The sequence below is a fragment of the Semicossyphus pulcher genome, unplaced genomic scaffold (genome assembly GCF_022749685.1).
Source record: "Semicossyphus pulcher isolate SPU_LCO1_2020_fin unplaced genomic scaffold, fSemPul1.0.p SCAF_10, whole genome shotgun sequence".
NCBI classification, from domain to species: domain Eukaryota; kingdom Metazoa; phylum Chordata; class Actinopteri; order Labriformes; family Labridae; genus Semicossyphus; species Semicossyphus pulcher.
Window position 1 is genome coordinate 5,824,170 of NW_027211604.1, and position 18,750 is coordinate 5,842,919.

Genomic DNA, 18,750 nt, shown 5'->3' on the forward strand with positions numbered 1-18,750 from the left:
TCAGAAAATTGTGACATCCTCAACCTAATCCCAAAGTGACGTTGTCAAATATCTCTTTTTGTTTGACCCCCAGCCCCAACCCCCTAAAATATAGTTTAAATGCATAAATGTACACGTTTCAGAAGCTGGGAGAAGCAGATATTTGGTCTTTATTGTCTAATTGTTCGCCAATCGCTCTACACAGCTGATACAATCACTGGAGACCGTCTCTTAACTAACTACAAACCCACAATCCCAACAACCCCCTCTATAGTACACACACACACGCCCACACACAAACAGCCCACCCCTCTCAGAGTCTGGGACAGAACATGCCATTCCTCCTCTCCATTTCTAACCCCTTTTAATTTCCCCCTTCTCACAGCGACTCACTGAACATGTGGTGTATTTATTTGGGGTTTTTTCAGCTGTTGTTGGCTGGAAATGGATGTGCCCAGCAGCAGCATATTTGTGTCTCTGACTGGCAGCGGCACCAGAGAGGGCGGGTTTTTAATGTCATGTAGATACAATGCTGAACCACTGACGGACCACTTATGAGAATGAGACGGTCCCCTTTGACAAAGAAAGAGGAGTTCAATAGAATAAAATCCAATTATAAAATCAATTCTGCATTTTCATAAAATGATGCTACATTTAAAAAATATATATTTATTTTGTTATTTGTTGATTTTACAGGTGGATTACTCTTTGCAGCCCCACAATCGCCCCCTCTTGGAAATATTTAGTGGTTTGAATTTGATTAGTTTACACATTGCTCTACAGACACTTAGGCTCAAACATGCACTCATACATACATGCATGTGCACAGTAATTGTTTTAATCCTCTCATAGGTCGGCAAATCTTTCACCAGGAGCCGACTCCTGACCCAATTAACCCGATCACACAGGCAAGGCAGGGTTTAATTATTTTATGCCACACTGCTTAGAATCCCATACAGTGCTTACTTAGAAACAGCCACTGTAAGGGAGGATAGTTACCAGGTAATCTTTGCTTCTACTATTATTTTAGAAACATTCAAGGCCATAATAACAATAAAACCCAAAGCCACATTAACATGCATGTAGATCTGATGAAGCTGAACAAGGGAAACTTTGTGGTGCACACTCTTATTCCCTTTTGCTCTTCAGATAAATCACAGGCAACACTCAAGGACGAAAACCATCAAACCGAATGAGAAAAGCATGGAAAGCGGTGACAAACAGGAAATGTGACATCAAATCTGTTGTGGGGTTTTTTTTTGTTTTGTAGACTGCTTGAAAGATATACGGCAGGAATTTGAGTCTGAGGCAAAACAACAAACCCACTGAAGAAGAACACAAGTTATTTTCGAGATACATCCTCGCTTTAAACTGCAACGTTAAGCGAGCGATTCATGTCTGCTCCACTTTCTCTCTATCGAAGACAGGGGATTTGTACTCCCAGTGCAATTTGTCTTTCATATGTGACTGTTGAGCGCTATTGTACATGCAAACAACACGAGATATAGATCATCTCAAGCGTTCCAGATTTAAGTTTTGAGGGCTGAAAAGTGTCGGAAAAAATGTAACCTCACTTCTAGCACCGACACATGCATCACTTGGGGGAAAAACAAGGACATTAAGTGATGATAAGAGTGACTCAAACCCTCAGATTTGACACTATTTCATTAGGAGGAACTATATTGTTTGGAGGAAACTGTAGCCATTGGACTGAACTGCAGACAAAATGACAGAAGTCGAGCTTCACTTGACCAAACAGATTTTCCTCTGAGGTTCTGGGAAAGTAGAAATATGACTCCTCTGCAGGCTGCAAAATCTAAACAATGATGCACAGCAGCATTTTGCCTTGATACCAAGAAGCCACAGATTCCACAGTGTAGGCAGGATCAAGTTAACTAGAGTGAAAGGGATTTTTATAGGAAGGTTTCTCACAACAAGAGAGGGGAATTCCACCTAAAATAAGCTCACGTTCAGGCAATTAACCCAACCAGCATCCTTAGAGGCCACCAAGACACAACCACATCATTGTGCGTAGAGGCGAGACGGCTGATTAAATGAGTCACATGTTGGGAAACTTCCCCAACGAGGACACAGGCGTCTCTCTTTGTGTTTCTGTCAGCAGCTGTTCTCTTACCTGGACCTGTCCCTTTCCCATGATCTTGTCCACGATCTCGTTGTCATCCTTGTTGAGCATGCTTTTGTCGTAGCACTTCTCGTAGCACAGGATCCGCAGGTACTGGGAGCCCTCCAGCTCAATCTCAAACTCCTATTTAAAGACACAAACACACAAAAAGAAGAATTAATTAGCTGCTACTGCAGAGTGACAAAAATGAAGCAATGTAGTGTTAAAGGAGGCATCTTTGTTACTGACTTCATTCCACTGCGGCTCTGATGTGTCTCTGAACACTCGAGTCTTGGCCTTGCTGACAAAGTATCCAAACGAGTCCACTTCAAGGGTGCAGTATAGATCTGAGAGAAAACACAGAGGGGAGACACATCCATTAAGAGCAGCAGTGGATAAACATTGAGGTCACTTAACTGTTCTGTCATTGTGATGATAACCCATATGTGATAACCCACATCTGTTAATCACGTTTTTATCATCTTGTAGTGAAAGTGCAGTCATTCAAGAGTTATTACAGCCATTAAAACAGACTCACTCAGACAAGTATTCCTTGTTAGTATCAGTTTCTCTACACTTAAGTCATGTTTTCGTATTATGTAATACGTACGCAGGGCTGCAACTGACAATGTTTTATGATCAAATAATCTAATAATGTCAACAAAAGAGCAATGAAATGTCTTGCTTAGTCAGACCCACAGTCCAAAACAAACTCATTTTACTATCATAGACAACTCTTACCAAATAAAAATATTCTCCCTCGAGAAGCTAAAACATTATTGTTTTAAAATGATGCAATTTATTGGTTCTCAAAGTTTATTTATATAACACATTTAAACACAGCCACAGCCACGGTTGACCATAGTGCTGTACAGACTTAAAACACAATGTCAAATAAAGAAAATGAACAATAAAAACACAATGAATAACAGTAAAACATAGTTGCATAATAAAAATGTCATGCTAAACTGGAATAAAAAGCCAACGCAACGAGGTGGGTCTTAAACAAGGATTTAATTCATCCACTTCATCCATGATTCAACGTCCTTAAGACAGTTCAGCAAGGCTTGCATAGAATCAATATTTGTTTTGGCAGATAGATTTTCAAATTGTCTGCAAAACAATGGATAGAAATGTTGTGTTTAAAAAAAAAAAAGAACCCCAGGGAAAGCATATATAGGGAAAAGAGAGCGGGGCCCAGAATGGAGCCTTGCGGAACCCCGCTGCTTAAAGATGACTGCACACTGCCCAGACGACGCCCAACTCACCTCAACATTCTACAGTTGGCAGTTGCTGGTTGCAGTCTTTAGAATGTTCCAGAAACCAACTGCCAGCTCCACACCGCCCAGACAACAGCTGATAGGACAGACTTTTGTTGCCTACTTTTTCTTATTTAAGTTTTTGCTTTATTTTACATGGACCAACGTTGTGAATACTGATGTTCCGCACGCGAGTACAGGCTAGTTGTCAAGGAACGCACTCTCAGAATGTTGCAGTTTGTTGGGAAAAGGCGCACACTGGTCCAACTTTCCACGACTCCACCAAACCTGAGTGGACATGTCAAATTCGAACAACTCAATCAGACAAACACAGACTGTTGGCGCAAACTGACACAACAGTTGGCGTTGGTTGGAGTTGGTCGGCATTTGTCTGGGTAGTGTGCAGCCACCTTAAGAGTATCGGCCGAGGTTGATGGAAAAAGTTTTCTCTGACAGATATGACTGAAACCATTTAAGGACAATAATTTGACTAATTGCTTTCGCTCTATCTCAAGTATCATTCAGTATCAAGAAATCAGTGCTCCTCTGTGCTGCATATGCCCCAATTTGGTCAATAAAAATCATATCACTAAAAAAATAAATGGATACTGAAGCCATTGAATTGTCTAATTCTGGTATCAGATTTTTAATGAATGTGCAGTTAACAGAAGAAAAAAGGTAACATTCCATCAATGTGAAATAACCCTTTAAAATGTCGACATGTTCTGGTTTGTCAGCTGTCAAGACATCAGTCTCCTGCCTGTGTACACATTTACACCCCCTCCACTCTTAACATGGTCAAACCACAGCCGACGCTCCCCTGAGATCTGCTCACACTCAGTTCTTACACGGAGCAATTAAAGTCTGTTAATGTGTTTCTTTAAATGCTGCTGTAGCCGTTCCTGCAGACCTCGCCTCCACCTGTCTGTGAAGTGTCTACAGTACGTCCTTCAGCCTGGACCTGGTCTCCGGGGTAAACCTCCATCTGACAGCATGATGGATGGATGGATGTACGGATCGACCTTTCACCAGAAGAGCCTCATAGATTGGGTGAAGGAGACTGAAGCAGGGAGGGGGTGGTGAATCTTATATGCATATAATGAACACAACACGTGACGAAAGACAGAGAATATGTTTAAACTGCAGCACACAGACCAACAGCCTGGCCTGTGCCTTGTTTAACGCAAGCATACCACCTGGGTGAGCTATGACTGAGTGAGGCAAACATCCACATGTATCTATAAAACCATCACTAACAAGACTATACAGTAAAACAGAATCTCTTTCCATCTGGTTTCATTCGGTCTTTGTTTGTTTGCTCAGCGCCTTGAAAGGCTCTGGCATAATTACTCCCAATGAGGAAGAGATTAGCAGCAGCGGTACGAGGGAAGTTCAGCAGAGGGGAGTTCAGTGTGTCCGTCTGGGGGATATTTATGAAATGAAGCATTTATTGTACGCTTCCGCTACACATGGGGGCATAACTGCTTGTGGCAGTCACCTCTGGAGCTTGACATCCGGCATACGAGGAATGCACAAACTACCTGTCAGACGCTGCTTAAGTTAGGAGAGGGGCGACATGAGGGATGTTTTAGTTGTTTAATCATGTCTTGCACTGATGGTGCCCTATTGAGACAGACTACAGGGTGTCATTCTCTGTAAACCAAGATATATACACAAGATATCATGATGTAAGAGGATTATTTTATTTTATCCAGACAGGAAAAAGTGTCTTGACAAAATAAATACTGTTGATCTAAGTTCCGCTGTTCCTTACCTTGTTCTTATTGCAGAGAGGGATTCTACTGAATGGCCAGAAGTTAATTACTTTGATATAAATAACTATTTGATTGAATCATTAGGTAAGATCGTCTCCTAATCCGACAAAGATCAAAAACAGGCCTTGTTTGTCCGGCCATATTACAGAGTGTCAGGATGCCACAGGTTTCTTATTCTTGCTGTTGAACCTCCACTTTCATCTTTTGTGTCCACTTTTTCCTTCTTAAAGACTAATTTTACCAGTTCAGATACTTGTGACTACATAGTTATTGGTTGTTTTATTTCCCCCCTGTTAGTAATGCTTCCTTACGCGCAGCAACTTAAACACAGAAGAATAAAATGAGGAGGCGCCTGGGCACGACAAAAAGTCAACCAAGAGCCATGTATTATATTAATTGAGGTCAGGGCGGGACTTAATAGCACCAGGTCTATCCACAAAAAGTTGTTTAATAGATATTCTTCAAGACATTTCCAGGAAAACAAGATGACAATCCTGACATCCTGCAATCCAGTGTGTTTAAGTGTTTTGCGTCCCATTTAATGCTCTATCAAATTTTATGTTCCTCAAACATAATGCGGGTACATGCTAGCTAGCAGATTTATGTTATCATCGGGTTTGCGTTAGCGCTAAATGTAAATATTCCATTAGTTGCTGTCAGCGCTAATAAATATCCACAGCAGTCCCTCCCTAGCTTCCTGTTATTAAAGTAAACATAAATATGTGAAATCAAGTATGACTCTACTAGCTGTTACTTGGGAACTTTAAAACTGATCTAGCCGGTTTGTATTTATAATAAAGTTGCAATTCACTTTTTTTAATGACAAAAAAAGCAGAGGGTTAAGTTACATTTATATAAAAAAAAAGTTTTGGCATTTGTTTGAGACACTGTTGTGGTTTAAAGCTCTCCTTTTCATCTAGCTCAGCAGAAGAGTAGAGTGTATTCATAGTCCTGAGCGGCTCCCAGCACTCTTTGGAAGTTTATTTCCTCTCCATCTGAAATGGGTTTATGTGCCCAGACTTAAACTCAAACAAGGCCAGAGAGAGCAGCTTTAGAGAGGTCTTTTTGTGTCCTCACAGTGGATTGTGGAGGGCTCTGAGAAGTAGGACAGACTAAAAAGAGGCCCTGGAACACCATGAGTTTTCATTTTCCTGGCAGGTCACCATCAGGCTCAGAGTATGAGGGGGATATATTTGTCAGCATGGGGTCTCTGACCCCTAAATGCAGGGGTTAATGGATACCATCCTCTTCCATCTCAATCAACTGAGGCCTGCAGCCCTTTCCGTGTGTGTTCTTATACAGGAGGCTAATCTTTGCCTGCAGCTGTGTTGAAAGCCGGGTCAAACTGCGGGTTCACAGAATTAGAAGGCAAGTGATAATCAGTTAAACTAATCATAGTCTGCAGCTACAAGCCCCAGACAACAGAACGGCTAACTGTCTGTATGTTTGGCTCTAAGGCATGAGGAGAAAATACTCCTGTAATGGGAGAAAATAAGGAGGGAACAGGCGAAATCTAATTGTTTTTATAGCAACCAGAAGAAGAAAGTTAATAAAAGAATGCTCAGCAATGAATGTTAATGCATGCAGCTGTAGCTGGATCGGATTAGAGGCAGCAGTCATGAGAACATGTGAGCACTGCGGGCAGCATTATGCCATTAATTTTTATGGGAACAGTGGCGCACGACAAAAACTTTGGTTCTTATTTAAGCATTAAAGAAAGCAGAGTGACAAAAGGAATATGATGTATAGCACCAGCAGCTCCAGCACTATAATTTCTTTACTAGTTCTATGCATCAAGTATGAATCTCTTTAGCTCGTGCAACGTACTGCAGACAACTGTAGCTCTTAGTGTGTCTTTGTGTCTGTAGAGCTGCTGCAGTTCAATCTGGATCTGTAAACAATATTCCGTGTTGGGTAACTGCAATGTGATAGCATTAACCTGAATCAGCTGTTGAATGCATATATGGTGAGCAATGCACCGAGTCACTTGTTGACACTCACAAATAAACAAAAATGTACCAAGAACAATGGCAGCATGTTGCGCACCTCTCCACTGGGTCATGTTTTCCACTCATTCTCTTCCTAACAGAGTATTTTGGAGATGCTCGACTCTTAGCTCCTTCCTCTGTGACCCAGTTAAACTACTTTGCCCCCGGGCGGATATTAAAGCCCTTTCCCACTGGTGGTAGGGGGGAGATCGTTGTGACACAAATAACACAACTCCAATAAGATATTGCAGGAAATGCTAATGTGAAGTTTCAATCAGGAGAGAGAACAAAAAAAAGCTGTTGTGGATGATTACACGTCTACTTAACAATCTGAATCAGTAGATAATGACTGTTATTTCCAGCCATTACACATTTCCATTCTAATATGATAATAACTTCCATATGCATCGACAGAAGCACATATTGTATACACTGTTATGCAAAGGATCAAATTCCTTACAGAACGCAGGGCTTGCAGGAAAAGTCAACAAAATGAGAATGAGAGCCTGATGATATATCGGTTGGGAAATACTGTCGGCCAATTTGGGCAGACGTGGAGTATATGTTTTCCAATAGAAGGAGATATGAAAACATATAATTCAAAAAACAATGCCTTGGAGGATTTGGAAAAGATGTCATCATGCAGTTTGTCCAGGGGAGCATGCTCTGAATACATATTTAATAGTCCTTTCACCACTGTCTGCATGAAAGGTGGCAGAGCATTACAGCTTAGCAGTCGCTGCTGCACAAGAATCAGTTTGCAATATATAATAAAGTTAAATATTGTTAAATGGATGTCTTTAATAAAAAATGGACACAGGCGTACCTTTGCATATTCATACGGAGCAAAAAATCCACAAAGGAAGGCTCTAATTTCATTCCCTCTAAAAATGCTGCTACATTGTTTCCATATCGTCTTATTAAACCTATTTTTCTCCTCCACAATTGTTGATGATATCAGCCTCAAACATCACATATCGGTAAGGCTCTAGTGAGAATGTCTTAAGGTAAAACAGAGAAGAAATCAATAGTGCAGATTAAACCACATCGAACCTCTAACACACACACTACACAACTACATCGCCGCACATCATCTACATAATCATGCAGATTTGATCCCATCATTAAGCAACATCTGGAGGCAATGCTGTGATTTTAGTAATTTGAGAGAATTTACAGGCAGAGGAAACATTACTGTGCACACAAGGTCTCCCTTCAATTCTGTGCTCTCTGGGCTCACAGTGCCAAAGCTGGACAGGATTCATAAACGAGTCCTGACGCAAATAACATGCACCTTTAACTTTCAGTGTAGTTAGGATGCAGGTGCAAAGTAAACTGGGGGAAGAGGCGTGTCAAAATATGGTGTTTGATCTTTAGATATGCGTCAAGGTCACACATGAAGCACACATGACACTATCCACACACACACAAACAAATAAAACAGTCACCCACGCAGAACATTTCTAACATAAAAACACAGGTGTGCTCTGCACTGTGGATGCAGCTGCCATGTGACTCCATGACACTACTAAGGGATATGATCTGAGCCGCCTTCACTGAACAGAAGCCGACGTTTGAATTAATTATGTAATTCCGGATCAAGTACGTTTTTTTCTTTCCCTGTCTCTGATTTATGGAGCTAATCTAAAGCTTAAGCTGCACATATGGAAGGATAATTAACTGAGGGTCCTTTCATAATCAGATTATGTTTTCATGCGGCACGCTTTAAACACTGTGGGACGCCTGTTCTGTTCGTCTTTCTTGTCTTTTTGCTCCAAGAAATCGACATCAGTGACATGTTTTGCTGGATTCGGTGTAGAGGAGTGTCTGCTTGTTTCGCCAGGCACAGGCGGGTGGTGGAGCGACTCCCAAGATTTATAAAAATAAAAATGTGATAAAGGATTTGAGGATGTATAAATAACCAAAAGGGATGTGTGTAAATAAATGCTATATCAGATATTAAAAGTTAAGAATCATTTACAGTGTGTGCATTCATGCTCCTCTATAACTTCTGACCTCTATGTAGAAGGACATTTGAGTGGATTTTATTTTGAAAAATGATTACAGCTGTTATAAAGCTACTTCACCCATTAAACAGAGAGTGTAACTTTATTTATTTTAAGGATAAATGCTTTTGTCTTCATGACCATCAAAGAGACCCTTCACAAATACAACACATTGTTTACCCGACACTACCTCAGTGCCCCACCCTGCCTCTGTGCGCTACACTGGACACACTCACATCAAACTGTATCAGTGCAGCTACCTAACTTCCCTCCACATACACACACACACACACACACACACACACACACACACACACACACACACACACACACACACACACACACACACGCTGTCTTTGTTCATTTTTAAACCCTTCAGCTCTCCGCACTCCACGGAGGATCAAACAGGCTTTCAGAGGAGAGAGCTTTCCAATCCATTACCCGGGAAGTTCCAGCTTTCACGTTCTACACGCTGTCATGGTAACCGAGGAAATCACATTCCTTCATCTCCATCTCTCGTCCAGATTTTTGGATATTTGACCTGCTGCTTGTGCAACAGGGCACAAAGTGTACCGCAGCACCAGCTGTCCACTACTGACACGTCCGAGGGTGCACGCCGCTGCCAACATCACTCGGCTGATGAGAAACACACACGCCCAGCTGTATCCGCGCTCATTGTTACACAAAGGAACAATTGTGTAAGGTAGGAGGTTTCAGTGACAACTGGCATCATGTTTGCCAGCAGCTCTGTTTCAAAAGTCTCCCCGCCCACTGTGCATGATTTAAGATGTTCTTTCTCTCTCCTTTTTATGTGTTTTTGTTTCATTTCTGAAGTCTGCTAAATAAAAACAACCACAGAAATTCCCCTGTGGTTTTTACTTCTCCTCTAAAACTCTCTCTCTTCTGTACTCTGTGTCCTCATCCGCCATCCATCCATCCATCTGGCCATCTCTGTTCTGGGCTGTGGAATGATGGAAAGTGCATGTGCGGACGGCAGTGATTGAGTGGATCATGTGTTTTGCTGGCAGACACGTATATGCACAGCAGCTATGTGTGAGGGGATGCTAAGCCAGAGTGTGTGCACAAGTGTGGTTAAAATATAAGAGAAGAAAAAAACTGTGTTCCTGGACGACTTACTGGCTGACTCCTTGAAGCCTTTGGCAGAGTGGACGATCACATGCAGAAAACCGTACAGGCCGGGAGTCTCCTCATCTGGAAAACAAAAACACAGAGCGGTTAGTCCAGTGGTCAGTGTATATATGGACACGTACTGTATTTGAAAGTCACTGAAAATGTTTGCGAGCATGTTACAGAGGCCTGATAAGTAGTCATTGCAAATTACGAATGTCTACTTATAAAACCATTCCCTCTTTATTTCTATCACAGTGGCATCTGTACTAGTGATATTTTAGAATTGTTTTAATCACTCAAATAGTACTATTTGACATAATTATGTCATGTTTTTATGTGCTGATTTCCTAAAGCAGCACTCGTCTGCACATTTTTTTGTGAATGAAACCTGGCCACAAATGCAGCAGATCAGCCGGGCTTATACTACACTTTTAGGGCTTAGATTATGGTAATAATCAAACCTCATGAATGAGGATACATTTTCCCCTTTAATGTCTTGAACCATTTAGAAGTATTTTAAAACAGGTACTTAAGTTCCTACCAAGTAATCTGATTGGACAAGAGGCATTCCATGAGTGCTGATATAGAGAACAACATCACTGGGACTTTTCACTCCATGTATCACTCCGCCTCGGCCAGGTGTTCTGAATACTGTTTATTAACACTACAGCCGACCGTGTATGTCTACACTGATCAAGCTGGTACCTCTGAATCACACAGCAGACTCTTATTTCACTGGTTGATGATACATTAAAAAAAACAGAAAAATTGAACATGATAAAAACAGCTGATCTGTGGTAACCTGCAGACACAGAGTGCAGGAGAATGTTTGGGTTGCTTAGCAACAGAAGTCCAGTTTCAGTTAAGTTGTGGAGCTAGTTGAGTTGGTGGAACAAAAAAGTAATCTCTTGATTCATACTGTTTACTACTATTTGCCGCTTGTATAACTGTTGTATAAAAGCAATATCACACTCAGGGTTGTGATGTACTGAATATCAGCACGGCTGTGATTATTTTACCGTGATGATTATCAGTACAACATCACGACCTTGAGTGTGATACGGCTTAAATTGCTCATGTGTACTTTTCATTCATTTCAGGTTGGGTGGTCCAAACTGTGAATAAACTTTATTAAAACCCTCTACACTAAGTGGTCTCATGTCTCTCTATGAGAAGAGACTTATTTAACTTCAGACATCAGCCCACAGCTGAATATGATGCAGCAGACTGAGGAAAAGTAACTAATCTGAGGATCTTAGTGAAAGCTAACTGTTATCTCAACCTTTCCTCAGATCAGTATCAGGCTTCACATCAACAAGCACGGTTCGTGGGAGGAGGTATGTTGGGTGGCCTGATGAACCCCCCGTCCTGCCGACAGACACATGAAGGGGGACGCTCTCTTGCTTTGGTGAAGGCCTGTGAAGCCTGGCTGTTTCCTGGTAAATAAACTCTGATGGGGGGCTGCAGGACTGTTTGGAGCTCCACTGTAGGCCGCTGAGAGGAGAGCAGTCATCCCCCTGAGTGTTACACGTGTGTATGTGTTGTATATAAGCGAAGGGGGAGTTTCGCAGCGAGAGAGTTCAAAGGTTCAGCTTCGAGGTGGCCTGTGTGCTGCTTTTAGAGCGGCACCGAGATCCATTACATTCAATTATAATCTTACTTCAACAATAATCAGTGGAAATCCATTCAATTACATAAAATAGTCGACCAAAATCTCATCAAAGAGTCAAACAAACGTGAAAGTATTTAAGGGACTCAAATAATATCCTCTATCCGATTAGCTATGAGATACATTCCTTCTCCAGCTGGTCTCCATTTAAACTCCTACTGTGCTTCCTGTGTCACATGTCCCCGAGGTGTGTGTGTGTGTGTGTGTGTGTGTCAGTGTGTGTGACGTGGGGCCTGAGCTCTGTTTTAACACACATGTCAGTGTCGACAAACCGAATAACAATGACCGATCTGTTACATAGCAGAAAGTGAAGGTTTAATCATGTTAACAAAATCTTCCTGTAGCAGTTAAAGTTATTAGATGCTTTAATTGTGAGCTTTAAACTTTGAGTTTATGAGTGAACATGAAGGAGAAGTTTATTGTAAGAAAATAAAAAGCAAATCAAAATTAATGCTCTTGAAAAAATGCCAAAGAAATTCCGATCAGCTCACATGTGAAGCAATGGATCAAAAGAAATCTTATATTGTTTTCACAGCTAAAGAAAAAAATGCTTTGAACAGATAATTAAAAATGTAAAGAGACGCTGGCATATTCTCGTGTACATCGCCCCATCACAACTATAATATTAATCTAAGGAATGTGTAGCTTATAACTGATCTCCCTTCTAAGAAAGACATCCTCACAGCCTCTTTATCTCAATCACAGGATTGAAACCACAAACATGGAGCGTGTTCAACGTTTCAGGATGCACAAAGAGGAAATCAAAAGGTGTTCTTTCATGTTACACAAGAAAATCATATTTATGATCACCTGTAACAGGAGCGCAAAAAGAGAGAAGCGGAACATTGCATCTTCTGTTCCTAGTCCTATAGAGGCGAAGCATTAAATATCATGAAGGTGTGTCGCTAAGAATGGAGACATACTGGTTCATTTTCCTTTATGTTGTGGAAACTATTATACCACATTATAGACATTCTGTTATATACCATACTGTATTTTATTGCAACTTTTATATTATAGGCCTACCTTACATTGTACCATATCTTATACCTCATATCATACTGTGTTATTTCATACTGCTAAATGCTGCTGCTATCACTCATACACCCCATAACTGTCACTTGTATAAAAGTGGTATACCTCTTATTTTACGTTATTTATTTGATCTACTCTTCATTTCTTGCTCCTCTTGCTACTTTGTCTTGTGCTGTTCCAACACCCGAATTTCCCCTCTGGGGATTAAAAAGGATGATCTTATGTTATATTCAGGCATGAATGCTAAAAGAGTTTATTTTAAAGACTTTTTGTAATAGCAAAAAACATGAATAGGATCATTGTATTTGTTATTATGGATGGCATTGATGTAATATGTGTGTGTAACACAGCTGGGATCAGCGGAATGAATGACAGGTTGACAAGAGCAGTCTGCTGCATAGCCATGTCTAAAACACAATTGGTCTGACAGTGGTAAATTTAACTGCATGGAGAGTGTGTTGGAGGGGTATTTGCTTATAATTTGAAACATATTCATGTTAATATTGCAGGCTAGGACTTCCTGTCTGCTACTCACCGTAAAGTAATGTGTTTTACACTTTAGTCTGTTTTGCGTTATTTAAAGGAGGAACTACGTGATAAACATGAGCCCTGAAGAAAAAAGTTACAGTACTGAATTTAACTGTCCAGAGAGCTCTACAGTTGTTCTTGTTTCCTTCACCAGAGTTGTAATACAAAGCAAGAATTCCTTTGATCATCGCCTACACGGTATTGGCTTTCAAAATAATGTCTCAGATGCATGGAGCTGGCATTGTATAAGATGCAAACATGGATAGTTTCTCTGTATGATGGGAGGAAGATAAAGACAATGTGTGCCAGGCCTGTGGGTTCTGCATGTATAGTGTGAGTGCACATGAAAGCGGAGACCCTCGTGCCATTCAGGGAGATCAGAGTGGGTCGGCCAGATGGCTTTAATGTCACCACCCGCCTGTGAAAGCGGAGCAACGTGGAGATCTGGAGCGAAAACAAACATATAGGAGCAGGGAGCTCGGAGCGGGCCACCGTCGGCACACTGCGTGGCACTGACTGCTACGAGCTAGATGAGAAACATATTGTAACCCAGATTCTCTCCTGCATGGCCCCCTTCTCTCATTATGTGGCTTTTTTGCGCTGAGAGTGTAGTAATAGGCACTTTTGTATGAATTTAAACTCAAAGCAGGGAAGAGAGGAATGTGAGAATATGTGTTTTAGGGATTGCTGAATAAAGGAGAAAGCAAGAGAGAACACAAACTAAACTTAAGAGGAGACGAAGAAGGAGGATAATGTGAGTGAGGGTTTCTTACCGTCTTTGTTACTGGTTACAGGAATGTTGTGGACAGTTCGGAGTTTGAAACAGGAGCTGGTCAGGACCTGGAGCTCGACAGAACTTAATACACACGCCTGCAGATCTGGAAAACACAGAAACCACACAGCTACAGCAAACCGTTTGTGGCACCGCTTGTAAAAACTATTTCAAAACCCCTATAAAATGATGAAAAACTAGGTTTTCCAAGGACAGAATATGTCAACAGTTACATTCAAGGCCTGTGTTACCTTTCTTCTGTAGTTTCTGGATGCTTTCCTTCCACTCTGACCTCTCGTAGTCTGAGGAGAGGAGGAACAGGTAGCTCTGCAAACACACAGAAAAACCACTGTTATACACGTCAACGACACATCTCCTCTGCACTATTAAAGAGTTGTGAACAAAATCACAGCAAAAAAGCAGAGTAGATTAGATTTGAGAAAGTATACACTGTTAAAAAGTGTGCAAAAACTACTAGAAAAATGATTATATCTCAAATTGTCACAAGTTTTGTATTTAGAAAACCGTCTTATCTATCACAGATTAGTCTTTGGAAAGATAAATGTCTCCCTCTAGTGGTGAGACTTGAGCGCTGCAGCTACAGGGATACAGATAGGATGTGACGGACAGATCTTCACCTTTCCGTGTTTGTTGTGGATGCGGAAGGGGATGGTGGGCGAATGTAGGAGCAGCCATGACTCCTGCTCGTTCATCTTCTTCCTCAGACGCTCCACCCGACTCTGACCCTTGGGTGCTTTCTGAACACACAAACACAAACAGGAAAATCAACATTAAGATCCTGATTTAGGGCTAAAACCGGTGCTTAATGCACGGATAGAAGAACATTGATTACATTACATTGAAGGTAACTTGCACTGTCCATAGAAAATAAACACCCACAAACAGGCTTTTAAAGCAAAGAAAGAAGTTGATTCACACAACTTCAGAACTTGCCTGAGAATCATCATGTTTTTAACTTTTATTCAGTATCAATGTCAGTAGTGATAGTAGTGATGTTTGTCCCGACATCTACAGCTCCGTAAAAAATTTGAGACCGCAGCAAAAATATGTTTTTCTCTGGTTCTCCTAATTATAGGTTTGTGTGAAACAAACTTTTGTTTTATTGTTTAAACATTTCTTCCTACTTCCAAACTGAATTCTCTCATTGAGGTCTTTTATTTGCAGAAAACGACGACTGGTTAAGAAAAACAGAAGATGCAACAAAGATGTTATTCAGACCTTGAGTTATGCAAAGAAAACAAGTTCATGTTGAAACAACAGAATACTATTGTTTTAACTCAGGAAGTGTTCGCAAATCTATATTTGGTGAATAACCTGGTTTTTAATTACAGCTTTCATGCCTCTCGGCTGCTCTCTACCGATCTGTCACAGTGCTGCCGGGTGACGTTAGACCATGCTTGGTGCAAAGATTCAAACAGCTTGTCTTTGTTCGATGGCTTGTGACCATCCATCTTCCTCTTGACCACAATCAGGAGGTTTTCAACGGGCTTCAGGTCTGGATTTGGCTGGCCATGACATGAAGAGAGAGATGCTGATTTAAGGAACATTTAGAGTGGTCTCTTAAAGTGGACATATTTTAGCTATGCAATCAATTTTCTGTTATTCTAATGTTTTTTTGTTTGTGTTGTTAATTTAATTTTTTTTTCGGAGCCTCTCCTTCCTCCTGAAACAAACAAGCTAGTTTCCCAATCAAAGGCTGGACCTCAGCCACGATTGGCTGACAGTATTTAGGAGTGACTGCGAGAGATATAATTATAATGTAAACTGAATTATTATCATGTATCAACACCCAGCTGGAGGATAAAAGACAAGCTCTACAGTGTTGTTCCTGTTGTCAGGTTCGTATCAGCTTTGGTATCTGCTTATTAAAATCGTTCTTATTTCACGATAGATAAAGCTCTGAAATTGGGCACCGTGCTGTGAGAGACTTGATATATAACTCAAGTATCTAATCTTGCAGTCAGTATTAAAGGAAAACAAATACACACAGACATCCTCCCGGCCCTCACCAGGAAGCCGTGAGTCACAGTCTGGATACAATCGGCTCCATCTCTCTCTCTCTCTGCCCTGGCCTCCTCTGACTCTAAAATACCAGCCATGGTCACTGGCTGTGCCCCCGGGTGGGCGAGTGTAACACAGCGAGAGGGGAATAACAGGAACTCTCTGCTGATGAAGCCTTCAGAGAGTCTTAGCCAGGGGGGGTGTATTACTGGAAATGTTTGTGACTGATGGAGGCGTATAGCATCTTCTTATTCAACATCTGTCACCAGCCACACAGATAGGAATAAACAAGCGGGCTGTTAAAATTCACAGTAACTCATAGGAGCAGTTTACGGAGTAGAAAGGAAAGTTTCCTTTTACATTAGAAAAATGTTTTTTGTCACACTCACTATAGCAGGAAATTCCCGACATGGCAACCTTATCTTGAGCCTGTCGTACACAAACAAATGTGTGGATGACAGGCTCTGAGTTATAACGTAGACACAGTGTTTCCAATGAGGAATCACGTACATGGGGGATTCTTCCATGAAAGCGCACACATCAGTCAAAACTTCCCTCCTGAGTCACTTGTTTGTGTTTCTATTATAATAAGAACAGCTAAAGAGATTAATGAGCAAGAACTCAGGAAGGTCCTGCAGAGAGAGAGGGCTGATTTTAAATGACTAACTTTCTGTTATCATGTGAACCTTGGCACCAAATGTTTCATATATCTATATAAATGAATCAAAAAGTCATACAATGATAGCTCAAACAATCCTGTTGTTGTTCTTCTGTCCTCTGGCTGAACATTGTGTCTATTTCATATAGGTTTTGGATACTTAAGTTCTTGTTTGATACATGCCCTCAAGGTCATCCCAGCCGGTTATCAATACACATTAACACAGTGAAAGTGGGAGCATTCCTAATGAAGCAAAGTGTTCATGTTAAATGATGTTTCTGGGCCCTGCTGTGGGTGTCAGACTGTGCCGCTAAAATGGATTAGATGTAATAACATAGATGTACTAATTTGAGGATATTATTTATCACTGTTGAGTAGAATTTCTGGATGTATCTATTTTTTTCTTATAGTGTTATTTACTGTATGTGCTCATTTCTCTGGTGCTTTATTTAATCTGACAACCTGCTACTGTTACACACCCATGTCCCTGTTTGGGATCAAGTCAGTCAGTCATATGTTTAGACTGCCTGTTGAAACCTATACTCATCCAAGCAGATACAAAACAGCTTCACCCAGTTTTATATTTACATTTTATCTGTTTAGGCTACCCTACGTTTCCTGCTCCACCCTGGCCTGAGTGCCATGACCCATTCAGTAGTCCTGTTGCCCAGCTAGCAGCTAGCTCCACTAGTCTTAAAAATGGTCACAAATAGTTGCCCCTCTGGGATGAGAAACTTCACTCATCTTACCAAAAGTAAAAAATGGTCTATTCAGTGATACTTTTCTTTTGTTTATGGTTCAACAACCACAGAAAAGTTGATTATTCATCATGAGATTGCACTAGTCATTTTTTTCTTTAGAGGCTTTCTGAATTGGCTTCAAAGACATCGCAAAGCTCAAAATAGACACTAACTTAACTCAGCGTCGAGACTTTTAAATGCCAATATACGTTTACAACAGTAGACGGCGCCACTTATCTGTAAAGCGAGTGTACCCCTCATGACTGAGGCCAGCCGTCACTCACAACTACAGTTCCAGGGAGATGATAGATGGAGAGACACAGTGATCGTCCGGAACAAAGTGGCTCAAAAGTCGACCAAGTAAACCGACAGCTGAGGCGGAGTTATGATGCCAATTTTAATGTAATGGTTAGCGTTGCTGCAGAATCATTAAAGAACCGTCAAATGGCCAATAAATATGATGTCGCAGAGAGCAATGTCCGAAGACGGCGAGCCCAAAAACACCGTCTTAAAAATAACCGTCAGAGAAAATCGTACCGTGGTCCTGAAAGCAGCCGCTTCCAAGAGGTTGACAGGAGAGTGTGTGAGTGTGTTACTGAAAAACTGTTGATCGCCAAAGTGTTAAGCATACACATTTATGAGATTGATGGCCTAAGAACTAATAGGTCATTTGAATTCGTAGGGTATTTATGTCAGATAAGTGCTTAATTTTCACATATGATTATATTTTACTAATATGGACTAATACGCATTTTATTTTATTATATATAAGTTATATAAGTTTTCAGTCCCCTGTATTATAGTTAAACCTAACTGTCACTGTTCTTGTACGCTTTAGGGATGCATTGGATTTTTACCACAAACCAGTAAAACAGTCAGGATTACCTTCTCTTTCTGTATCTCGCTCTTTAAGACTGAGATCTTGATCTTCATCTCCTCGATCTCATGCTCGGGCAGGACTTGGATGCTGGGGCAAGAATCAGAGTCGTCCAGGGTCTGGAAAGTCAAGTCTGCCAGAGGGATGTACCACTTGCACTCGTACTGCTGGTGACGTCTGCAGACGGAT

General features: G+C 41.1%; 1 protein-coding gene across 4 annotated transcripts in view; it reads right to left on the bottom strand.

The window, feature by feature from the left end:
• The window catches only part of abr (ABR activator of RhoGEF and GTPase), a 147,552-nt gene that overhangs the window by 40,631 nt on the left and 88,171 nt on the right, over window positions 1–18,750 (bottom strand). For all 4 annotated transcript variants that reach the window (XM_069665755.1, XM_069665764.1, XM_069665772.1 and 1 more), the window contains 7 exons: window positions 18,570–18,738; window positions 14,903–15,022; window positions 14,516–14,591; window positions 14,266–14,370; window positions 10,267–10,341; window positions 2,351–2,448; window positions 2,114–2,245 (listed from right to left, as the gene is read on the bottom strand). In XM_069665755.1, the coding sequence (XP_069521856.1) occupies window positions 2,114–2,245; window positions 2,351–2,448; window positions 10,267–10,341; window positions 14,266–14,370; window positions 14,516–14,591; window positions 14,903–15,022; window positions 18,570–18,738 (775 nt within the window). The remainder of the gene's footprint in view (window positions 1–2,113; window positions 2,246–2,350; window positions 2,449–10,266; window positions 10,342–14,265; window positions 14,371–14,515; window positions 14,592–14,902; window positions 15,023–18,569; window positions 18,739–18,750) is intronic.